Source organism: Diplotaxodon limnothrissa, linkage group LG14 (assembly GCF_057381915.1).
Source record: "Diplotaxodon limnothrissa isolate DT_005_m linkage group LG14, D_limnothrissa_male_GT1.1, whole genome shotgun sequence".
NCBI lineage: Eukaryota > Metazoa > Chordata > Actinopteri > Cichliformes > Cichlidae > Diplotaxodon > Diplotaxodon limnothrissa.
Window position 1 is genome coordinate 37602262 of NC_140609.1, and position 26215 is coordinate 37628476.

Sequence of the window (26215 nt, forward strand, 5' to 3'; positions counted from 1 at the left end):
CACCATCTCTTAAAATGTAAATATTCAGCATAAATTCTCATAGATTTATTTAAAAAAAAAAACTTAAATAAAAAAATCGAGGTCATTCACTGTGACATTGCATTTGTTTATTTACCATTTTCTTAATTAACTTAATATGAAGTAAGATTAGATTAGATGAAACTTTATTAATCCCTCGGGTGGGTTCCTCCAGGAAATTCAGGAAATTGAACTGCAGAATAAGTCTGCAAACTACATCAAGTCCTTGTAATTTATCTTCTTGATAAATAAACACCCGAGTATAACCCACTCGTGTTAAATTGAGGTCATTTGGGTTGTTTTTTTGAAGCAATAAGCTCAAGTAATTTCTTTAAATGCATTAAATTTTACAGCAACTGGAAGTAGGAAGAAAACATTTGTCTTTATTTTGCCAGTAAATAAATTGTTCAACTTTAAAAAAAAAAATTTAAAACAAGCAAAAACAAAGCAGTACTCAAAAGAAGCACTCTCATCCCACTTTGATTTTTTTCTTTTATTGCCAACACACACTTTTAAAGTCCTTCCTTGATGTCATAGCAAACATTCAGCTGGTTTTCAGGCTGTGGCTGATTGTGTTTAGTTCAAGTGTTGTCGTCACACAAGGCTACAGTAAAATCTGACTTCTGTGCAGTGCAGGCCGGGTTTTCACATGAGACAACCAAAAGAAAAAGAAAAGAATCACTCAGTCTTTTAACTTCAGCTGTGGTTAATCCAAATGTTTCAAACGAGAGTAAAATGCAAAAATCAGACAATATATCTTTAAAAAAGGGGAGGGGCATAAAATGAGATCACACAGGTGGTGACACCCTTGTTTTTAGTTGGAAAAAGAAATTTTACATTGAGAAAAACTTTGAAACTCTACTCACACATCCTTTCACAGTGGTGAAAGCTTCCTCATATTTACTTTTTAAACCCTCATTTTCTTTGGGAATCATGTCATTAATACATTTAACGAGCTGTGGGATGTTTCTGCAGTTGGGTTTGACTTTTGTGGAACATGTTGCTGAAATAAAATCTAAGGTTTATTAAAAAAGATTTGATATGTTGTCTTTGTATTGTTTTTGTTTAAATAAAGATACAAACTGAAATGATGGGATTCTCTTTATTTAAATTTCACATTCTGAACAGCTTGTTTTTGGAGAGAGTGAATTAGCTTTGGAAGTTACGGAAGTTTAAAGGCGTCCACTTATGCTTATTTCCATATTTTGATGATTGGGTTCTGATAGAGTAGCTTTGCATGACTCGAAGATCGAAATCATTCTTATTTTTTTTCGTTCAGTCTTTCCCTTCATACTCAAAACAATCTGCTTCCATCCAATTTTTATGACCTCAACTAAATACTTATATTTACTGCTGTGTTTTTTTTAATCTTAAAAATGTTTCCCCAACAATTTGTCAGTTTCCTTCTTTGAAAACCTTTCATAGTTTTCTGTAAGATAATCTGCCCACCTGTGTGGTAAAGATCATGGAAAGTTGTGAGGAAATATATTTATGTTTTTAGACATTATGGGTAAATTCCCATTTCTAATCCCTGTGTTGTGCTTAAAAGTGGGAATGAATCATTGTGATGTTTTGTAGTGAACCATGGCTAACACAGCTATAATGCAAAGATTTACTGCTGCAGAAGCCCTGAGACAGACATTTAATGCCCAAACTGACAGCTCAGCTGATGTAGGAATGAGTCCAGTCGACTCCTTTTTGCACAAAAATGATCAAAAACTAATGAATAAACAAATGACTAAGAATATTATAAAATGTCTGTGTAGGTTCCCAGTTATCCAGGTCATGGTACTCTAAGGAGCTTGGATTTTGTTTTAATTTTCTTGAAGATGTTCCACCCCTCATCAGAGAAGCTTCTTCAGTTCTAAGACATATCTTAGAATACGTCATAGATAGGGAAACAGTATAGGTACGATAAACACAGACAGAGCCATTTAAAACAAGTCTGTCCATTTCATGAGTTTCTATTATAATATCTGGTACTGATGCAAAGTTTATAGTCTCCTAAAAGATCAGGAGAGAAACCTTAAGCTAAATAATGGGGTCATAAATGACACTACTCTGTCATTTTAGCCAGTAAAATAGCTTCTAACAGTACATGTATATGACATACAGTGAGAAGAATAAAAGGTTCCCTTTATTGAAGACTGACAGCTTGTGAAATGATGCAGTGAAACTGAAAAACCTCTGAAGAAATTCAAGTTTGTCAGCCTGTATAAACAATTCAAGTGAGGCTCGGGTTCAGCCAGTAGTCTGACAGGCAACAGGTATGCTTACCCTCTGAGTTCAGTCTGTTTACATGGTAATAGTTGAAAACTAGCACTTAATACAAAGCAGAGCTGAAGCTGATGGAAATTCAGTTAAACTGGAGGTGTTCAGTTCTACATAACTGACATATTAAACAAAAAGCATTAAAGTGATTAGAAAACGAATTCTAAATTTCTCAAAGTGTGGCCACACAGGGAAGGATGCCTTAACTTTCTTTGAATTCAAACCCAAAGTTGTCAAGTAAGCAAAGAGTGAGTGAGACTGAGCTCGTCTGTTGTTGTTACTATAGCAGCAAACCTTGCAAACATTAACAAATAAAGCTGATGTCAAAAATTAACAGGACAAAAACCCACAAACACCAAAAAGGATTTGTACAATTTTCTGTGAGGGCTGAATAGAAAGGACATCAGAGTTACAGTAACCCACCCTCTGGAAGCCACAAATACATCTGACGGATTGGTTGTTGCACATACCTCTCATTATGAGTTAAAACTTATAAACTTCAGAACAAGTGAGAAGATTACAAACATCATCTGGATTCATGAATGCCTGAGCTAAATTTAGAAGATTTAGATTTGTATGTCAGGAAGTAGAGCAGGTCATCTTATAATTGTAAAGTTGTTGGTTCCCTGGCTGCTCCAGTCTAGATACCAAATATCCTTGGGCAGGATACCAACCCCAAGCTACTCTCCAATACATCCATGGGATGATGAATGAAAACTATGCTTAAGAAAGCACAGAATAAAAGTGCTTATATGAATGAATCAAGCTGGGGTCACAGGATAGAGCACTTATGTGCGCTACCCTGTGACCCTGACAAGGATAAACAGAAGAAAATGGATGGATGGTTGTTATTTCAGTCTTAAACTTTGAAGACAACCACTAGCCCGGCTATGAGCTCAGCATCAGTAGGATAATTTCTATCAACAGTGAGGTGAAGTCTGAGAAAAACAAAAGAGAAAAAAATAATTAAATGGCAGATTCAAAGCTGAAAGTTTTGTTTCAGTGCCTGAAATATTTTTGGAGATTTGTAAGTACAAATCCAGCTTTGTACCTTGATGCCCTTCTGTAATCTCACTGGTGACATTTCCCCCCTCCAACTACAGATTAACAAACTTGAATTTCTTAGTTTTTCACAAGTTATCATTTCTGAGTACCAACCATCGAAAAAATGATTTTCAGACCAAGTTTCTGTGATTGTTGGAACTTCTTCAATCAAAACGACACAGTACACCTTGAGGCCAGAAGTTAAAACTCAACCAGAAAAAGATGCTTATCAGAAACAATAAACAAAGGAAGGACCCACCCCAAAAATATTTAGTGTGCTGGGTCCAGTTATTGATCCATTTCATCCAGTTAGCTGTATGTGCATTTGAGGATTTACGCCTATAAATAAACCCAGCTAGTGATGTCACCTATGACTGTGGATCTGAAACTGAATAAATCTGAAACAGCAGTTTAAAAACAAAAAAAGGAGATTGAGTATTGGTGGGTTGCAAAGCAGGTTGCAGATAACCTGTAAGCAGGGTAAAGCAGCTTAACACATGCACAGTACGAGACACACAGATTAGATTCTCAGAGGTTTTAACTATCCTAAGAGACGGGGATCATGCATGCTGACCTGATAGTCGTGGAGCAATTCTTCTTTTTTAGATCTTTATAGGCAAACCAAACCTCTAAAACCACCGGAACAAGCGGAATAAGAGGTTAGATGGTGCACCATATTTGGGATTTTGTGCCAGTTCTGCTGTACGTCTCTGTGCTTTGTGTGACAGATTACTGCAGGTTTAACTGTTTAACTCCTCAACTCTGACAGAAAATAAGAATAAAGCAGCCCAGCACTGAGACTTAAGAGTTTTGGGATAGATTTTTCTCTTCAGAAAACCAGAGGAGGAAACCCCCTACTGACTAACACAGAGACAGATGAGACTGAATATAATTAAATGAGTGTTTTTCCTCACAGATCACACAAAGAAAGAACTCATTAAAGTCCCTCAGTGTCCTCAAATGTGTTTAAAAATACAACAGGGTATCATCTGCAAAAAACAAACAAAAAACAACAACTAAGTGAGCCAGGCCTGTGCATAGAGAATAAAACTGCATATAATGCGACTGACATGTGCAGTTAGTTTCATCTCAGGTGAAACCTGAGGCAGACGGCCTCACTGCATTCAGAAGAGTTCACAATAATCCGAAAACTCCAGCGTTTTTTAAAATGGTTTTTTTTTGCACGTCAGTGTGTAAAATGGATTATTCTCAACATCAATGTGTCGCAGTAACAAACTTAAAAGCGGCTTCAGCATTTTGACAAAATTGCAGATAAATCTTTATGTGGAAAGTGAAATAAATTAGACTAACAGTTTTTTTTTTGCAGGCTAAAACAGAGGAGAGAGCGTCAGTAAGTCAGTACTGTTTAAGTCAGTACTGTTTAAGTCAGTACTGCAACGGCAACAGACGTGTTTGCAAAAACAAGGCAAGAAAAAAAAAAATGGACAAAAAGTAACATTCCTCATAAATACAGAATAAATATTAAAAAACAAACAAACAAAAAACAACCCCACACATTCACAGTCGTCTTTCTTTTTCCTCACTGCTCACAGGATTTGATTCTCAGTTCAACAAGAGCAAAAAGATTCCCAGTGCAACTGATAAAAATCAGCCACGTTTTTTTAATATGAAGGGATCACCTCTGGAAGGTGAGCTTGGCATCAAAACATAGCTAAAAATGAAACCTTTTCATGCCATAGCATGGTCTGATCCTCCACCTATCCCTCATGGTGAGATGACTACTGAAGGTTTACCCAAAACGCACTTTTTCTCCAGGATACCAAAACCTGGTTCTGTTACTCAGAATTATAGACATTAAAATGCAGAGGAGTAATTTCACTGCGGGGACTAACACATTATTTACATTATTATAATTCCGTGTCCAAAAATCATGGAAAAAACTAAAACTCTGTTAAGGTGATGACACGTGGAGTGAAGTTAATCTGGAGTTATGAGGGCTGAAAAATGCTGGAAATTAATAAATTAAAAAGTTCAATCTTCCACTCAACCCTGTGTACTTTAAGGGTCTGCAACTCACCCCTAAGTGAGTTGCAGACATAGTGTGATGTAAAGTTTGACACGTCTTCATTAAATTCCCTAAAGTAATTTTACAGAAACAACATCTGCTGATTGTGAGGGGTGGGGGGCACTGATTGGTTCTCCATATTTACCTCAGCAGCTTTTTATTCTCTATAATTCACTGCAGCTGATCTCGCATTCACTGACCGGTCAGCTGACAAAATACATTTTCACACTCATTTTGAAGATGTTGCAGAGGCTACAGCACCAAATGACAATCAGGTGAGAAAGAGCAGAAGAAGAACTCGTTACTTTTAGAGGGTTGTTTCCCGTTTAGTGGAATTTTTGGTGCCCTGCACCAATCAGACACTGGATTATTGTTTATCCTCAACACATTTCTTCGATTTAAGTTGGCCTTATGTGAGTATAAGCTTATCAAATGTTTATAGATTGTATGGAAAATGCTAAGATTTTGGTTAAATATGATAAAACAGCCTCTGTGCCTTTACTGTATGTAACATGGTGTTTACTGCAGTGCGCGGTCACCTCCCAAAGGTCGCTGAATTCTTTAACATAGGGAAATAGCACATTAGCCTGAACAGGAAGTTCATAGTTGTCTTTTTTCTTTAAGGTGTCGTCCTGTGCCAGATTTATGATAAGTATATAAAGTGTAATGGATCTGCTGTACAGCACATCTGCATATTTTCCTTTGCAATTTTACAACTTTCATCTCTAAAAATTGTTTTGGTTCGACCCCCTGACACATCCTGTGATTTTGTTTTATTTAATTCCCCCTAAACGTTTGGAGCTTCACTGTGTGGTGGCAGGTGTTTCTAGGTCCTCATTATGGTAATAAAAAGGGAAACGTTTTCACTTTTTCATCATTTACTCCAACTCCATTAGCATGGAGCAAATTCAGAGCTCTGGTGTGATGAGAAACAATCGTGTTGTTGCTCTGGACCAAGTGTGTAGAATAAGTTCAGCTTGTTTTGAGGCAGTCACCAATCTTTTAAAGGCTTTTGTGATTCAGAGACAAACTGACAATTCTAAATAGTTTTTATGTCCCGGTGATAACGGAACTAAAGTTATGGCTGCAGAATCGTGAGAGCTGCTTTAAAGGGACTAAATTGTTGCTTTGCTTCAAACACTATGAAGGTTTATGGGCTGAAGGTGATTTGTAGGTTTCTGAGAGTTCAGGCAGAAAGGAAGAACAAAAGGGTGCACACACATCACACAAACTTAGACAGTGTTCTGCTTTGGAAAAAGGTCCAAACACCAGCAGCTCATTCAAACCTTAAGTAAAAGCAACAGAGCAGCTGTGTGGTTTTCTCTAACTGTGCAAAAAAAAACAAAACAAAAAAACAAACAGAGACACTCTTAGAATGAATGAGGTAAAAATTTAGACACTGAACTTCCATCTGAGTGCGTGCACAGTCCAGACCTCACACACTGGGGCAGTTACACTTTCTCGTTTTGTTCTTGAGGCTCTGCAAAGATGACGTCACCTGCAGCCCGGTCAGGGGATCACAAAAAAAATCTGAATACCAGCATTTAAATTCCCAACCCTTTCTGAAACAACCAAAGTGTGACAGATTCTCCACTGAAGGGGGAAAAAAAATTATAGAGCAGCATGCTGTTGAAAGTGCACACACACATACAAACACGCACAACTAAAAGATCAGATACACACCATGCACTCAAACACACACACACACACGATTTGGCAAAATACTCCTCGGTAGTTTGAACTTGTCTCTCTCCTCCTCGATGGCAGCTTTCACTCTGCATTCCCTCTTCGAGTATTAGATCAGTGTAGGACAGGAGGGATGCTGAATGGCTGCGGCTAACATGGCAGCCGTCGCATGAAGTGAAAGCAAAGGACTGATATCAGCTTTGTTCTCCTTTTCTGCCCTCACTCCTTCTCCACCTCCTTCTCCGAAGTCCACTGCTGATGAAAGTAAGGCAGGAAGTATTCAATAACATCACTATTTTTTCTTCTTCTGAGCTGCTGGCGGACGGCGCACGTCGCCGTTCCTCTCCTCTGAGCAGACACTAGAGGGCAGCAGGGACAAACACACGGCCAGATGACTCAACGCTACGGCTTGAAATGACACTCCGGTAACACACTGGCGTCTCACAAACACAAACAATAGCCACACTTTTGTTAAAAAGGCTTTTCCGTGTCCTTCAGCGCTCTCCCAGCCCTCTTCTCCTTCTTCAAACACATCCTTTAAGTCCTTGTTTGTCTCATCTCGCAGGTTTTAAAGCGCCAGATGCAGGCCAGTCGTAAAAAACAGCAAAACACACACTCCGTCCTCGCTGCCTAGGCCATGTAGATGAAGGTGTTGATGTCCGCCTCGTCCCTCTTTATGTATTTGTGCTCGATGAGCCACTCGATCTGCTCTTTTATCATCTTTTTCTGAGGCAGAAACATGTTCTTCAGGATCTCCACCAGCTCCGTCTGCAGCTGGGCGTTGCTGATCCGCTTCCTCATCTTCATGATTTGGATGATGGCCTCCTGGAGAGGAAAGAAAAGGAAATGTTAGAACTTTGTGTAGACCAGGGATGGACGACATTTCATTTAGAGGGTCGTACTGATTTAAGCCTGGATTATACTCTGCTCCTGTTATTAACCTGTTGTTAACTCTTTGAAGTCTGCCTCGTAGGCACATGGGCATTTGGTGAATTGTGGCGTAAATTCTCTACGGACGCGTCTGCACACAGGCATGAAGACGTCCACATGGACCCTCGTGCTAACTGTCTGATGAAGTCATTTACATTTACCGTTACATTGCCTTATCATTACTCTGTAAAATGTCCTGAAACGCACGGTCACATAAACAAACACAAATCCCACATAGATAACTACTGAGGACACACATACGAACTTTCTTGTAGTATTTACGTGTGAATACAAAGGTAGGTAGAAACAGGTAGAAACGGAGGCTGTGGCTGCTGTGCTGAGGTCAGAGTGCACTCAACCTTAACGACATCTTAACGGGTTCCTGGCTAGCTTGGCGTTAGCATGCTGGCTGTGCAGATGTTTGCTGAAGTTGTGTTTTTTTTCATTCAATAAAAATAAAAGTAATGTTTATATCTCCGCTCCTCAAAGCTGTACCACGTCACAATTTTCTTCCTCCCACATACAAACTGAAATCAGCTGATTGTAGCGCAAGTGAAAAACATGAAGAAGAAAAGAAATTGTTTCATTTTTTTCTTGCCCAGCTTCCAGATAACTGAACAACTTTTGTAATGCAGGTAATGACATCAGTATAACTGTAATGAAATTAGTGAATTTAGTAAAGCCTGACTGTGCTTTACATTAATGAAAAATGTGATGTGATAACGGCAACACCCAGCACTGTTGTCGAGCCGTAACCTGCTCATGCCCCAGATGAGCTGAACAGAAGCAGCAGAGTTGAAGCATCTCTGTCCTGCAGCCATCAAGGCTGCACACAGTCTGTGCGGGTGGAGTGTTCCCGTACCTGAGTTCTCAGTATTCTGAGCTGAACGATTCCTTCATTCTCCTCTTCTCTCATTCGCTCTGTGGTCAGCTGCAGACGGCCAATCAAATTGATCTTTCCCCGCTTCTGAACTTTGGAGTTTTTACTGAGAAAAATGTCAACATTTAGACACAGATCAGTATCTGAATATTGGGACTTACACAGCGGTGATATAGAGGAGAGCTTTAGTTACTCCGTACATGAGTGGATTATAATAACAATGAAACATTTAAACATGTCCACATCATTTCCCGAGGTTAAGATTTGTATAAATGCCAAGACCTACATGAGAGAGAACTCCTGGTTGACGTAGAAGAGCGTGCCGTCTGTGAAGTCTTTGGGTGAGCTCACCGGGGGGTCGTAAGACAACACCTGCCTCTTCAGCTTCGGGAAGGCGACCAGAGACTGCACAGTGAGGAGAGAGCAGGAGACCTGAAGTTAAACTTTATCATCATCATCAGCCACAAATACTGCGTGTTAAAGGACAGCTTGACTCTTATTTAATCACCACTGATTTTCTGTGGGCATAACTGTTGCTAAGTTTCATTCTAGGATGTTTTTTTCTTTCCCTAGAATCGGTTACTGGTGTACGCTTAATAAGTCCATTCTTGGTCTGTTCCCATCTTACTTGCAGACGTACAGACAGGCTTTCACAGGCTCCTTCTCTGTGGAATTAGTTGCAAAATGAACCAAACCTAAAAGAGCTGCTCACGTTAAACAGCATTAAGCTCATTTTAACTGACCTGCAGACAGTTACTTCATGGCTGCTGGAACATTACTGCCCCCTTGTGGCATAACTGTGACAGTTACCTGTTACTATGTTTTTATGTCATGTAGTATTTTCATTAATGATCTTACATGTTTAAACTTCTTCCGTGTTGTTGCATGCATTATTAATCTATGTAACCACTGCTGGTTGACCCGATGCCTGCCTTTGCCGGGGCACTGCTGCAAAAGACATTTTTAATCTTAAGAGTCTTAAAATAAAAATGTAGTACAGGCAGTGCTAACAGCGCTGAGCACAGCTGACTCTGAGTTCAAACCTGCCTGTTGTCCAAAGGTTGAGAAGGAATAGATGTCCTTTCACTTCTCAAACAAAGTTAGACACAATCTTCCCTTTTATTTTAGAAGTCTTTTCACGTTTTAACCAAATCACAGTGTTGTTTAAACATCTGCCGTCTCCACTGGGTGGATGGCTTTGCAATACAGGCAGCGTTATCTCTACTACAAGTTACGAAGAATTGATGTAACCTCAGTAACTTTTAAATCCTCTGTATTTCTCGTCTAACTTGTAAGTGGAGAAATTCGGTCTGACCCAGAGTGTTCGGCGTAGCTCTGCGTCGGGCAGCTCTGTGGCCAGTTTGAGGTTCTCGAAGCTGATTCGCTCTCTGGGTCTCTGATTCCAGGCAAACAGCACGGCGAGCTGGAACGTCGTCACCTCCAGGTCGTACTGCCCCACTTCATTTTTAAAGGTGATCTGATCAGAGCAGAACCAAAGGACAAGGAAGGAAAGGCGAGTGTCAGTGCTGATTTGGTAGCCCGATATCTTCTAAAGAGAAAGGTGGGCAGCAGCAGGCTGTAAACAAAAGTTGCTAAAAAATACACCAGAATAACTCTCCAGTAGTCTCAACCAGCACTTCCAAAAGACTGTCAAGTTAAACTCTTTTTCTAACTTTCCATATGACCCAAAGAATCCCTGTTTGAAAACTGGAAAGTGTAAACAGAGGTGACCAGAAAAAAGATCACAGAGATAACAAACGTCTGAAGGAGAACAGTTCATGAAAATATGAGTAAAACTGAGAGAGTATCACCCGAGCGTGAGAAAATGCTCAGGTGTGCACACATGAGTATCATTTAAAAAGGATATTTTCAATAACTTGTGTTCTTTTTATTTAATCCAGTTCTTTTCTCAATTATTTACGTTTATGGACATTCTTGCATCCAAATTTCTTATAAAAGTCCTGTTTGATAATAAAATTGAAGATTTAGAGTTCCCTTAACTCCAAATATCAGGCGTTCTTCATAACAGAAGGCGTTAAGAAACAAAAATCTTCTATTTCCTAATTTGTAAAAATCAAAAATTTAATTTAATTTAAATTCCCAGAATCTCCCACACTGCTATATTTCTAGGGCTTTAATTCTGAAATGTACAGACAGGAAGATGCCCTGTTTTTTGCACATGCAGAAAAAATTTGAACAAATTTGTATGGATGACAGATAAACAAAGAAGAGATGAGAAAAACAGAAAAATGTATTCAGATTTTAGTTTCCAGGAGATTCGTGTTTTCCGCTCTTCATGGCAGCAGGAACTCTGCTTTACTCCACACACTCACAATGCCGTTGGACATGAGGTGATGCCAGTGGAGCTTCCGACCGCTGTGATTCCTCTTGTAGAAGTCCTCCACCTCGGGGATCAGGTCCTCCAGCTCTGTGGGCAGCGAGACGAAAACCTTCTCACTGCTTCGTGACCAGGCGCCGGCGTTCAGGATCTTAATGTTCACGCTGTCCGCTGCACGGAGAGGAAAAGATGAAGTGAATAATCAAGAGAAACCGTTTACGCTCGGTTTAATACGTGACACGTCATAATCAAAATGTGCTTTAACTGTTTGAGACATGTGCGGCACCATGCTACACATAATATCGCAGACATATGTCATAGCTAACGCATGTTAGCATAAAAATAGTTGCGCTGTATGCTACAGTGCGTGTGTGTGTTACCTGGCAGTGCCAGCTTGTTGTGTTTGTGCATCTCTTTGAAGACCTGATTGAGGTCCTCTGACACCTTGATGTCCTGAAACATCCTGGCAAGCTTGTTCACATAATCAGCAGGCATTCCCACTTCCTACAGCCACACACAGACACACAAAGGAAGCAATAAAATCAGACAAACGGGTAGTTTGATTGTTAAACATCAGATTTACATCACATGGCATGATGTGATAAAATATTTAAAAGAACCAAAGCCTTCGTCTCTATCAAGTAACCAGTTTTTCTGCGTCGGGAAGAGCAGATGTTTTGCATAAGCACAAAAACATAAATCACTTACAGGACACCCTAGAAATGATAAAAGCACTTAAAACTGGCTTAATACTTTAATTTATACTAAAGCATATAGTTAGGGCTGGATCAGGTGACCCTGAATCCTTCCTTAGTTATGCTGCAATAGGTGTAGGCTGCTGGAGATTCCCATGATGCTCTGAGTATTTCTTCTTCAGTCACCCTTTTCACTCACTATGTGTTAACAGACCTCTCTGCATTGAATCATACTTGTTATTAATCTCTGTCTCTCTTCCACAGCATGTCTTTATCCTGTCTTCTTTCTCTCACCCCAACTGGTCGCAGTAGATGGCCCCGCCCCTCCCCGAGCCTGGTTCTGTCGGGGGTTTCTTCCTGTTAAAAGGGAGTTTTTCCTTCCCACTGTTGCCAAAGTGCTCACTCATAGGGGGTCATGTGCTTGTTGGGTTTTGTCTGTATGTATTATTGTAGGGTCTATCTTACAATATAAAGTGCCTGATGTTGTGATTTGGTGCTGTATAAATAAAACTGAATTGAATTTTGCTGCATTAATATATTAATGCGATATTAATACATATGTTAATATGTCGCTGAAATCAGTAGCGATTTTATGACTCTGCTGCTGAAAGTTCAAGAAAAGCTGAACTCACTCTCAGCCACTCCACCATGTTCTCTTCAATCTCGCTGTCGGCCGAAATGTCCAGGATGAGGCGCCTGGTCAGATGAGCTTTGTGGTAACGCATGAACACGTCTTTGTTCTGGACGTATTTCAGCACCAAGAGCTGCAAGGAGGGGAGAGAAAAGCATGAATCTGCGAGAGAACGAGAGAAGGGGAAGTCATAAATGGACTGATATGCTTTGAGATTAGACTCACCACTTCTTTGAGTTTGAGCTCAATTTCCTCTGAGGTCAGTTTCTTGCTGAGCGGGGTTTTCCTTAGCAGCATGTCACAGTAGTTTGCCAGCAGCTCCGGACACTTCGACTCCGGCTGAGTCTTCATTCCGACTCTGATTCAACAAGGAAATGCATTCACACATTTATGCACACACACACACACTGTGACCAGTTTTAACCAGCGACGAGCGATTTAAGACCCACAGTGGCCAAACATACCCTTTCTGTTTCATCGGCAGCTCCAGTTTGAAGATTGTGGCATCATTGACGACCGCTTTGTAAGCCTGCGAGGTAACAGAAAATACCACCGCAATGAGAAAAACAATTCTTAAAATACCAAAGAGCCCTAAAGCCTTTCCATTTCAGACAATAAATTGAAACAATTTGATTTCTTCACTAGTGGTTTTAGCAAAAGCACAGCAGACTAAAGATTCCCGAAGTCCTTGATAAACCAGCTAACAGCTGAACAAAATAACATGTGATGTTTGATTTCTACTGTAACCCTAACAGAGATCCCAGCAGCCCCCACCTCCAGTAGTCCATGCTGCTCTGATTTAAGATGTTCTGTTTATTTTAGCAGAAACCTCCTCGAATCAGCACAGATCAGGATGTGACAGTACGATGAATCCACATGTGTGAACACTGGATCACTTTTCTTCCCGGTGGATTACATTGGATAAATAAAGCTACAGTTAAGTTCTTATGAACCTGGAGTATTCGTGTAGAACCCTCCTGCTATTCTGAAGCTGTGCTGTAGCACCGACACTGTAAAAGTGAAACCTGTTCATATGAACTTTGACCAAAATACCAGCCCAAACGCTGCACCTGACCCTGACCTGTGAGGAATACACAGGCCTGCACATTCTCATTTAAATATCACTGGATATTTAAACTTAAAGGAGTGACTTCTTTGGAAGTCAGATAAAACAGACCTTATCTCTTGCTGTGAGGAAGCGTGGGTCATCCTGGAAAGCCTCCTTTACCAGCTTACTGAAGCGGTTAAACAAAGTCAGCAGCTGCTCCACATACTTTTCAGAGTCCTGGACAAACACACACACACATTAAAAATGACTGAGCATGCTGTCAGAGCAGACCTCGAATATTAACTTTCATCTCTCATCTTTCAAACATGCCAACAAACGGCTCATTCCATAAAAAATACAAAAAATGATTTCAAATCTCAAAAAGGTTCCCACTTAAATGAAGCCATGCAAGGTTTATTCATACTATGAATGTTTCCCGAGTACAACAAAGGAGTCCAAACCTTGCACTTAAAGAAAAAGAGCAACTTTAAAAGTGCCAGATTTCACCCGTACACCTGTAACTATGTTAAATGTATTTGCATGGCTTCATTAAATAAAAAACATTGAGCCGACTCTGAGGGGAACAGCTGCAGGAACTGACTGATTCTTCCTCGAGTGACCGTGGTTGCTAAAGTGTGTGTTTGTGCACGTACAGTAGTGATAGTCTCTGCAGCAGCCACCATGTCCGCTAGTCCAGCACTGATGATATGCTCCTCCAGGTCTTTCAGCATGGGCTCGATCCCGTTGGGAACCTTGTCCATCAGTGAAAACATGAGGTGCAGCTCTGCTCCAGAGAAAAGCAGCGTCACACACTGGACAAGAAGCACGTGGGATGAAACTAAAACTTCCTGCTCTTTCTGGCTCATGGAAAGCCCAGATGGCTGAGGACTGCCATAATCCAAGTCCTCAAAATGATTTTTGCCAACTTAAAGAGTAAGCTGAACTTGTTCATTTAATTATAAATCCTTCTACTAATAAAAACAACTTGTGTCGTAAATGCTCACGAGCCCTGACTGTGGTTGGTGAACAAACAGCTCTACATGCAGGAAACCAGAGCAGAAGCAGTTTCTATCTTTAAATCGACCCTGACTGATGCAGCAGTGAATTTCAAAGCCACTATTTTCAGCAGATGTTATATTTTGTAGTGCGAATCAACAGAGTTAACTTCAGCAGCGACGTTGCTGAGGTACTCACTGACTGTCTCGTTGCGTTTGATCATTCCTGGACATTCGGCGAGGATTGTCTCTTTGAACGAGGTCACCAGAGCGTTCACGCAACACTCCATCAGCTGTGAGGATACACAGAACATACAGACTGCCGTTAGGACAAGATATAAATTAACAGGCAGCACGTACATTTAACAAGACTCCCGAAATTCAGTTTAAACTGAAACCAACACAGGAAGTGACCCTAAAAGAAAGGCCAGATGAAGGAAAGCACACACGGGAGGGTTCAACACAACCAACGGATGACTGAGAGAAAGTTCAGTGATGAGCTGCTGACCTGAGGTTGTTTCCTCACGACTTCACAGGTGAAGTTGTTGTTACAACTACTTGTTACTTTCACAGGTGAAATCGTAGGTGTACAAGATATAACAAGTTCTTTTTTCTTGCAGTCAGAAGTTTTGAGTTAAAGTAAGCATACGCAGGCTGCAAAACATATTTAGGAGCCCAAGCAGGCCCCATTTTTCCACAACAAAATATGTGACAAACAACAGAAGTTTGAAGCAAAGAGCCAGCATGGCAACCAAGATGGTGAAAACAGGTGGAGCTGAGTCAGCACCAGCTGTGCTTTTTACTGCAGTCAGAATTAAACCTGAGGGGGTAAAGGGTCCATGGCAACCCTTTCTTCATGAAAGCACCTGTTCAACAAGCTTAAACATGAAGAAAAGCATCTCCTTCTACCTTCAGGTGTGTCGACACAGCGACAGCACAACTCAATTAAAGTCAAATGAAAGCCGTTTGATTTCAGGTGAACTCCAGAAATAAAAAAGCCGTCTCTCTTTCTGGCAGCGATGCCTGCAGCATCCAGGCGGGTAGCAGAATAAACTTTAATTAGCTTATTCACTATGTTCATTTATTCATTATAACAGTGGCTCTCAAATTGGGGTGCCTGGACCCCAAGGGCTCCACGAGCCATATACTGGAAACGTCGTGGCACATAAATACATGTGCATCACCCGGGCCTGAGCTAATTAGCCCAATGGACACATTTTTAAGTCCAAGCCAAACCAGCTAAAATTAGAAAGTATGACGACGGTTATGTTTGAGTTTGGCTTTATCGAGAATGACAATGGAAGACCAAAACGGGTTATGTGTCTTCGAGTGGTAGCAAATGAAGTCAGCCAAGCTAAAGCGTAAAGAGTTTTATCAGCATGAGGATCGTAAGGCAGCCCTTCGAAAACTTTTTACCCGCTGTAAGGAGGAGTCCCTGCCTCCCAAAAGTTTGAGAAGCTCTTAGTAGAAATAATTTTAGCCCAAAGTCATCTGGGATGAGCTCAAGCCCTCCCTCGACCGTGAACTGGATAAGCTGTTAGAAAAATGGATGGCTGGATGGATCGATACTAATTATTGTGCAGATTTAGATCATAGAATCAAAAATATAAATCTGCTAATTTGTTGGTTATATACATCAAGAAATACATAAATTATGAAGGCAAAGAAATTAACATGAGCTTTCTCCACAGGCCAATAATCTTATCTGTCCTACCTCGGTGTCATGTGTAGAGCACAATCAGGCTCGGTTATGATGTTCTGCATCAGTACACTGAATATAACGTGAGCAGATGATGGGACAGTTTGGAAACACACGTTCAGGACAGTAAAAGAACTTCTGTTCCTCTTAAAGACACTTACTGCTTGAACAGAGTTACATTCACGACGTGTTTCTAGATATCTAAGCGCTCTCTTCTCCTCCTCCCTCAGCTTCGCATCTGCCTGTAAGGAAACACACAGAAACACAGAAAATGAAGATTAGGTTCAAACAGCTAAAGCTTTCATTAATGCACAAAGCCAGGAGCACAACTTTATTCTACGCTCTGTCCTCAAAATGTTTTAAGGTGGACTTCCGTATTCATTAGTGGGATCATTTTATATGCATCAGTACTATTGTGGCGTACATATTTCATGTAGTTCTGGACACCGTTCTGCTGCAGGTAGGACGGCGCCTGAGTTCTGTAGAACCTCTCTGTAGAGTCCAGGTAGGCTTTCTCAAAGTTATCCCTGTAGATCTGCAGCTTGTCCTCCGGGTTAGAGCACAGGTTGACTGGTGGGAGAGAAGTAAGAAAGTGTTTATTTATATTTTTCAAGATTTTTTATAAACTATGATGACATTTTGGGGCTACTGAAGGCTGAATACAGTTTGTTTCCTCATAACTTGACATTTTCACTGTATATTTTTTACATTTTTTTCCCTTATCTTTCCTAAATTTATCACTTTGATTTCAAAAATATTGTTTTTGGCTTTTATTATCATTATTTTATCTTCTCTTCCGAGGCAGATTTGAACATCCACCATTCATGGGTTTTACAAATTGGATAAGCAGTGATGGAGCACATGCCCCCCCCCTGTCTTACCGTATGACTCTCGTACGCCTATCACGAGCTGAGAGTCAAAGGCCTCGCCCAGCCGCTCGGCGTGCACCAGCTTCATGGCGCTGTCCTGCAGGCGACTCTTAATGTTTGAAAAGATCGACTCGTTCCACGTGTCCAGCATCAGCTGTGAAAAATAAGGAGGGAGTTAAACAATAATACCATCAGTTTCCTGCAACCTGAGAATAGTGAAGCCGAATTTATTTATGAAGCGCTTCTAACAAAACCTCCTGCTTGCTGAGTCACGCTCCCTCACCCACAGCATCCCCCTCACTTCCGAGACCTTCCTCAGAGAGATCAAATAAATATCGTATGAGTCATGTTTTAAGCTGTTCACTGATTCGAGATTTCGAGGCTAACTGACCCTTAGCTGCTCTCCACCGTCTACATATAACAGTTAAAATTCAATGTTTTCTTCTGCGTGAGCCTCTTCTTTCGCAGCCTTTCTGCCTTTTACTATTCTTCCACTTTGATATCTGCCCTCCCTACTAACGATTTCCACTTATGACTTTATAAAGTTCATAAAAGGCTTTGTCTTCTTTCATCTAATCCCCTCCTGCTTCTTTAGCTTTTCTTCACAATCAGCCGTCCACACCAGCCACCGTGTTTCCCTTCTGCTTCCTTTAGTGCTTCTGGTTCCCCAGCTCATATGTTGACCTCTCACCTTGCGTACAATGCTGTCCTCCATGTTGGTTTTCTTGTTGCTGCCTTGTTTTCCCATCAGTGTGATCTCCAGCTGACAGAAGGGTTTGGGCAGGATGTCGCACTGGGTGAAGAACTTCCTCCACTCCACAATGTAGGCTTTGAGGAGAGCTGTGTCGTCCTGGTGGCTCAGCACTCGCTGCGAAGACGGAGGTGATATGGATCAACCAGAAAACAAACAAACAAACAAACACACTCATCATGTCTGTGTTTGTCCCTTTCCAGAGTAAGCATGACAATTAAAGGTCACATCTGGTGGTTTTCATGCGTTTTATGGTCATGCTTGCTTCTAATAATTGATTAGTCTCTTATTTTGTACTAATTAGCAGATGTCTGTGTCTGTAGTTGTACAGTATATGGATGCAGCTTGCTAACCAAACCACCCAACTCTCAAAATGTATTTATATAGCACTAAATCACAACAACTGTCATCTTGAGGCATTTTATACTGTAAACAATGGACCTGGATGTGAGAGCCCAAATGTCTGATGAGGTTACATTGAAACAGGATTTAACCTTCCAGCTCCCCATCACCGATTTCATGACATGTTGTGGGGAAATCACAGTTAGCAAGTGAGTGTAAAGAGGCTCCTGGTCACTCTACTGAAGCAGGTCCCTTCTCTAAACCAATCACAGTACTCGTAGCTCTGAGAAGATGCCAGGAGCGAGTATGCAACATGTGGAAAAGGGCAACTTTGGACAATGACTCCGCCTAATCCTCCTGACATGATCTGAGTTTATCTGCTTACAGCTTGTGCTTGTTTGATGAAGTCGAGGATGTCGTCTTTGAGGGCTTGGTGGATTTTGGCTGGTCCTTTGTCATCCCATAGACACACAGCGTGAACATCTCTGGAGGACAGAAAGAGCACATCTGTGAGGCTTTAGACCTGAAATTTTTTTATGTAAACTTAAATTTAGAGTAATCTAAGCTTCTTCATAAAGCTCCTTTCTAGGTCAGAGGTCATCAGCTGCCTGACAGTAAAAAGTGCAAAGACAAAGCAAATACAGGTGCTTAACACAAACACCGAACCCCCCAAGAGAGTCTAAAAACTTTAACCCAAAACACCCACAGGTCTTAATGACAGTGGAAAACCACCCTCGCAACCACATCTGTGTCCACATGTGTTTAGACACCTTTCTATTATAACTTTCTTTAATAACATCCAAGCTCCTCGTGTTGCAGCTCAGGGCTGTGAAATTACTCAAACTTAGTGCAACATTCACTCCCTGCAATGCTACTGCATTTGTATTCAGCTCAAATGATTATTTTCCAATTAAATCATAATTAAAATACAAAGACATTCACTTTAAAAATTATTTTTAAGTTCAATAAATCTGTTTACGTGCTTAATTGAGTTACATCTCAGTAAAATACTTCTGGCAGTTCCCTTATTTCCCACGAGGTCACCACAGCAGATGGATCTGCATATTTCATTTGGCACTGATTTTATACTGGATGTTGTTCCTGATGCAACCCTCCCATCAGTCCAAGCGTTGGACTGACACTAGGAGTACATTAGATTGCCCCGACAACCCAAGGCTGGGCTTTAATCGTTACAATCACAACACTGATGATAATAACTGATTAGAAGAAGCCCCACCTCCACACCACAGGACCTGCTGTTCTGGAAATGTTCAGGCCATTTTTTCGGTTTTCTCTTTTTTCTCACTTCCCAGTTTGCTGCACTGTGATAAACCTGAACCTGATCTGGATCCAGGATTTTTTTTTGCTCTCTGTGTCACTAAGAAATGAGGTTAGATAAGAAAATCTGGAGGTTTGACATCATATCTTTACAAATACATATCACATTAAAATAAGAACAACTGTGAGATGTTTCCTTCATGTTCAAAAGAGAATAGTCCAAATAAGCCCAGATGCAGATATTATTCTGGATCCAGGAACTCCAGCGTGATGTGGAGAAAATGATGTTTGCTGGTGGATCAAACCAGCAAACAACATTTTGCTGGTTTGATCCACCAACAAATGGTGGGTTGAGCTGTTTTCTTGGATAACTGAGTTTGGGGACTTTCTCCTGCTCGCCACGTTTATTTAATCCTTCTCACCTATAACTAAGCACCTTACATATGAACGCTCTGTGAGCTCCTGTCTCCACATGAAACGTTATAAACTTGCTAAAATTTCCATCAACTGTTGGACCACTCTCTCTTTAAACATCTTTGGATAAGATAAGAAGTCGCAGTAAAACTCTCCATGTTCCTGTTCTGCTATTTTCATCATATTTCTCAATACCAAATGACAAGTCACCAACTTCCTATTCACCTCTTTTGGCCACAGTTCAAGTTTAAATAGTGCAAAAATCACAAAAAAAAGGCTTGCAGGGCTTTTAACCTATGAATCACACGATCTTCTGCAATCTTTGACAAGACTGAAGGCTAGATAAATGAAATTCTCCAACAAAGCTGTTACAAGTGCTTTACTAAATATAAATGTAATCCTCTATACAGCTCTTAATTCCTGAAATAGCACTTGCTACTTTCACGCCTTTTATGATTTAACACAAATTTTAAAGACAAAATCATCATATTTTCATGAGCAAACAGGTCAAAGCACCGGTGAAAAGATGCCTTGATGTCCTTGTGGGTTTTACTTGCAGCTGCTTGTTGTTTTCTATTCTATGAAGCGGTTATGGAAACACAAACTCCACACTACTTTGAGGATTCCCACATCTTCAGCCTTTGTAAGATATGTTTAATGCTACTGTGCATTAAATTCAAGACCAGTTTTATAGTTACCAAAACAGAAAAACCAACAACAAGTCTCCAGATGTTCAGCTCTGTGAGCTGTTAGGTGTCCCTGTTATTACTAACAACAAACTGCTCTGAGATGTTTTGGGCTACATCAGCTGCAAACTTGCTGTCTCGTCAGAAATGTTCTGGACTAACAGACTTAGCAGAACAAAAAATAGGGTTAAGTATTTTATTGTCTCCCGTTGGGGGTAACACCAACATGACCACACATGCACACATGAAACAGGCACACATTAGTAAGTAAAGATCTCAATTAGCTGTTTAATTCACAAAAGGGAAAAAAAAATCATATAATGCCCATGTTTACACAAAAGGAACTTGTACCTCCTTCAAGAAACCGACAGAGTTGGTGGGCCTGTCCACTCGTGCTTTATGGGAGGAAATATCAGAGTTACCTGTAACTAAACTACGAATAACAGTTTTCTCTGAGGTTTCCACAACACACTGGTTAGTCTGGAATCTAGCACAAGGATTTCTGTACAGAGATAACATAAAAGGTGAGCTAACGCATGTCAGAAAGGCTGAATTTAAAGGGACTGCTGGCATTTATACCACATTGATCTGGCCTTCTGATTACCACCCACTTTACGTCCCGAGGAGCAACTGTTCACTGAGCTACTTCTAATAAATGAATCTTAAAACACTGATATTAATACATTAGTTTTAGGTGAACAGAGGGCAACAACAGTGACGGCTCACTTTCTCAAGGGCTCCGTATGTAGAAGTGAATTTCCCCATTTACTTTCTCCACTGACCTTTTGGAAAATCCTAAATAGAAGATTTTTAAAGTTTGAACAAACCAACCTGCTCCGATTTGCATCATGACCATTAAAGATGTGATTTGGGAAAAAAAATTGTACAAAACCATGTGCATACTTACTTTTAACTGTGAAGGAACAACTCATTACATAAAGGACTACAAATCCCAGATTCCACAGAGAACGACTTCCAGCCTTCTGGAGTTTATTCCTTTTCATTATCGTGGTGTGTGCAGTAAAAATAGCCTCGGACCGATATGCTGCAGAGCTTCATTCCCGACTAATCACCGCTCTTGCAGTTTCTGAAGTTTTGCGTTCACTAAGTGACCCGACGTGCACTGGTTTAAACATTTCCATGGTAACAGCAACCTGCACCAATCAGTCGTTATTTAAATTTAGAATTGTGGGTCAAACAGTTCTTCATGACATTACAAATAAAATGTCTTTTTTTGGGTTAAAACAGCTGATATCGTATGGACGTGTGCTTTCTACAGGAGCGCCTAGCAGCATTTCACAATATTTCAGTCCACTTCACGTGGTTACAACATTATGGCTCATTATCAAAATTCCTGTGGAGGACGTGAACTGGATTTTTACTTCCAGAATCTCACTGTTGTGCTCTATAGATTCAGAAGCTTTAAGAGTTTTGAAAGATCTGCAGGACCTGTGAAAGCATTGCAGAACTATAACAACACCCGTTGAAGAACACCTGCATGAAAATGAACTAATAAAGCAGCTGCTTCCAGAAACGTCAGCAGCTGCTGTGTAACTAACGGACAAAGCAAAACAGCATCACTTACGAGAACAAGTCGAACCACTGTTGCTTGGTGACAGCTTCCTGTCTGAGCAGCTTGAGGACGATGGGCCGCATCAGATCCCACTTGTCCTCAAACTGCAGGGACCCCTTGTTCTGCAGGAGAGACATGGGATGGATGGGAGTAGGAGGAAGAAGAAAAACAGCCATGAGAACAGAGACGTGAAGACAGAAAGCAAGACTAGGCAGACGTACACAAATACAGACAAACGACCACAGGCCAGTCACTGCAGTGAAGTTTTTAATATTTTTACATAAGCAAGACTTTTAAACACTCGTGTGACACCTGTGGTAACATTTGCTGTTCAGCTGCACACATTTATATAAGATCTGGAAGAAGGAAAAGACGACTTTAGAGCAGAGGTTTTCAAACTTTTTCTGTTAAACTCACAGCAAAGTTCAAATCAGTGTTTGAACACACACCTGTATTTACATCTGTGCAAACTTAGAGACACTATAAGGAGGACTTAATGTATCAGAACAATATAGGCTTTAACCTTTATTTATTCAGGTGAGAGGGATTTAAAATGGCACAAAAACAACAGCCACACAGAACCACTGACTGCAACAGAAAGGTTCGGTTTCATTTCTTAATTTAAAGACTACCACAGCCACCAGTTCTTTCAGCTCTTTGTGTGGATTTCTAACAAACTGAAAAGCTTTGAGCCCCAACTCTGTCCTGACTTTGGGGACAAATATGTGTTAAATATCACGAAAACAAAGGCTTCACTGATTACGGTTTTTACACGTACACAGATAAGAGGAAACCAACCCAAGCGAGTGAGAAAAGACAACCACTTAGCTGTACTTGCATTTTGTCTTTTCTTTTAAAGAGCTATGCACCATTCCATTTATTTGAGCGGAATAAATAATTATAACGTATAATAAATTTCATCATCTTATTCTTTAGGAGCAGATGATCCACTCTAATCTAATAACATAAAAAAAAGCTTCTTTTTCAAAAGTAGTAATTATTTGTTAAAACCCCCAAAAACTTAACATTCATTTTGGACACAAACCTTCAATGTGTGTTTTAAAGACAAATTCTGATCTATAATTATGTCTTAATTCATGTATGTTGTGATCAATTTAATTGAATTCCCTTCAGCAGTTTGATCTTAGTAAGATTAGGTAACATTTAGCCATTTGAAAACAGCATGAACCTGGGTTTGTCGGCATGAACCTCCACTAGCATGCAGGCTGTTGTCATCACCTAATTTATTTCATTTTGCTCAGTTTCAAACCATCCACCAAATGGTTTTCCAGCCCTCTGTGAACATTTTTTTTTCTTTCTTTAGCTGACGGGTGATCGGTGCTGGTAGTTAGCTGTGGTTTGAGCCACACGCAAAACAAACCCCAAAACAAAATGATCCTGTTACACCCACTTTGACTTCCTGGTTTGTCTCTCACTCTCATAATCCCCATCATCCAGTAACTATGCAAACAGACCGAGCTACCTATGACAAAGGTTTTCTCTTTTTTCTCCCCCAGGGGAAATGACTGTGTACTGTTACATTACTTTATATGCCATCTTACACAGTAATAATAAAATATTGGTTGTTTTACATCATTTGGGAACCACAGATTTAGAGTACTGGAGCACTTCTCATACTCTTTCTTCATATCTGCCCATCTAACACTTCATTTAAGCAATCAAAGCAAGGTTTTTGGAAGAATGACTCGATTTTAAGCACTCTGCAATGTTTAAGGACATTCATGGACTTTGATACATTTCAGCACTTTGTCACATTTCTGTTCAAATGTGCAGGGCTATGCTCGCTGTATTTAAGCCAGGCTGTTTTAGAAAGAGGGAAAAGCTCCCGACCTCAAGATTTTTCCTCTTGGCCTTTTCAACAACCTCTGGACCGTAAAATCAGAGAATTGTGGTGCAGAGAGAATGCTGCTCATCCTCTGGAGCTCATAATCTGACACAGACCTGACCAATTTACGCTCCTACCCCCACCTAAAGCCATGAGCTCTGGGTAGTGACAAAAGAATGAGATTGTGGATACAAACGCCGGAAATGAGCTTCCCCTGAAGAGTGTATGAGCTCAGCCTTATGGACAGGGATAAGGTGAGGGGCTCTGTGATTTAGGAGGCACTCAAAGCAGAGCTCCTGCTCCTTCACACTGGGACACACTGGAGAGATCAAGTCTGCTTGAAAAACAGCACGTGTGTTTGCTCATCAAGTCTCCCAACAGTGTGACAGCAGTTAGGGTCAAGGGTCAGATGGGAGGGGAGCCGCCTGTCGATAATTATGTTCAGCACCGACCTGACCGCCTCTGTCATAGGTAGCCCGGTGTGTTATTAACGTTTGCTGCTGGAAGACATTATGTTTAATGGAGGCTTTTGTAGATTTAGCAGGTTTCGGTTGCAGAGGGAGGGTGTCGGTTTACCGGCTGTTAGATCGCTAAAACCAATTAAGAATAAAGACCTGGCCAAAAGAAACGTATTTACGGTTGAGCTGCGGGGTTGACGCGATGTCCTGTCGGTTGATTTTCTCCCCGAACCGTGTTTCCCTGGCTTCAAGCTGGCTCCGGCTGTCGGTTCGTCGTCGCCGGCTTGAGGTGACCGGCTAACGGCTACGGTTTGGCTCGAGTTAAGAACCGCAGGAGACGGGCTCGGTTCTGCTTCTGCTCTGCTGGAGCCATACACGAATACCGGGGCAAACGGACTCCGATATTAACACCGGACAGACGACAGCGGTGACAACTGTGACTTCAGGCGCACCTATTTGTACATTTAATCCGTTTATTTAAAAATTAGCGCGCTTTTATGCAAAACACGGCACCGACAGCACATATCTCCGTTAGAGGCGTGAACACACACTGAAACGGAGAGACTGAATGTGCGCACAAGCATAGGAAATGCGATATATTCGAGAGCTTCTTACCTTTAACAAATTAGACGTCGCCATGTTTCTTCAACTTATCACCTCGCAGAATCTCGCGAGACTCCTGCTGGAGCCGGCTCAGCATTAGGTAATGTCAGCCCGCACAAAAGGAGCGTTTTTACTGTGAAATCTTCCCAGAAACCTTATTTCACACACACACGAAGGGGCGGAGGGCTTGTTCTCGTGGATCACGTGTCACAATTAGTCCTAACAAGTGCAACAATAAAATTGTGTAATAACATGGACTTATAACAACAACAACAACAACAACAATAATAATAATGTTGACTCATCTCTTTTGTGGTTGCTGTATAACTTTTTGGAAAGACTTTGAAAAGGATTAGGATTATTATTTTAGGGTGACATTGTATTAATAACCTTTTATTGAAATAGTTTAGAGGTGGTAAATATTTATATGCTATACTGTCTTATGCTGAATATTGGAGAATGCTTTTTATATCTCATTTTAAATCTTGTTCCAAACTGACATTGAGTTTTATTCTTAATCTGAAATTTAATTGTTATGTATTGTTTATATGATGGTATGTTGTACATGTGTTGTATGATGTAGAGTTTCTTTTTTTATTTGCTGTTATTTGGGATGGTGGGGATGAATGTTCACTCACAAATAGTCTTTCAGCCCTGTTGAGATTCTTTTGCTTTTCCTGCAGCTGACGGGTGGAGAGGTTTAAAGTAAATATTATTTATTGCAGTGATTTCTGTATCTGAACAAAGAAACAATTTCTAGTGCTTTACTGGATGATCTGGATTCATATGCAAACCATTTTTTTTACTATGAGATCAGCTTTCATTACAAACATTCACATGCTCACAGTTTTCAATCATTTTTGTGTAAAAAGGGAGTTTTGGCATCACATTTACAACAGATCTTTATGCCACACTTGGCCGGTTTAGCAGGGATGTGTTGCTGAAACTGCACCTGCCCTTGAAAGCTACCAACTGTTCATCCACACAGAAATCTGTTCAATGGAGAGAGTATTTGGGTAAAAAGGCTACAGACTATCCAAATATCCCTGAAGGCTTGTTTTGCCATGGGCTATCTGCCTGTTCTGGATTGCAGGTGTTAAACCTGCACATGCACTTCAGGATATCTCTGTCAAA

At 40.6% G+C, this 26215-nt stretch overlaps 1 protein-coding gene across 1 annotated transcript; it reads right to left on the minus strand.

The window, feature by feature from the left end:
* Positions 1 to 498: 498 nt before the first annotated feature.
* Positions 499 to 25141, minus strand: LOC146619376 (cullin-5-like). Its single transcript, XM_085371210.1, has 19 exons — positions 25094 to 25141; positions 22187 to 22296; positions 18609 to 18708; positions 17822 to 17998; positions 17143 to 17284; positions 16686 to 16831; positions 16423 to 16503; positions 14762 to 14855; positions 14221 to 14351; positions 13697 to 13804; positions 12984 to 13048; positions 12745 to 12877; positions 12521 to 12652; positions 11574 to 11697; positions 11189 to 11364; positions 10171 to 10332; positions 9142 to 9260; positions 8838 to 8961; positions 499 to 7870 (listed from the first exon to the last, which is right to left on the minus strand). The coding sequence occupies exons 1-19, from the start codon at positions 25115 to 25117 to the stop codon at positions 7676 to 7678; spliced, it is 2343 nt and encodes a 780-aa protein (XP_085227336.1). The 5' UTR covers positions 25118 to 25141; the 3' UTR covers positions 499 to 7675.
* Positions 25142 to 26215: the final 1074 nt, after the last annotated feature.

What these genes read in the sequence shown, in the direction of transcription:
- LOC146619376 (XM_085371210.1), bottom strand. Translation starts at nt 25,117, where the DNA reads ATGGCGACGTCTAATTTGTTAAAG. An exon ending in CTGCCGATGAAACAGAAAGG is followed by an intron (nt 12,878 to 12,983) that starts GTATGTTTGGCC and finishes TTGTTGAATCAG; the next exon opens with AGTCGGAATGAAGACTCAGC. An exon ending in ACATGGTGGAGTGGCTGAGA is followed by an intron (nt 11,698 to 12,520) that starts GTGAGTTCAGCT and finishes GTGTGGCTGTAG; the next exon opens with GAAGTGGGAATGCCTGCTGA.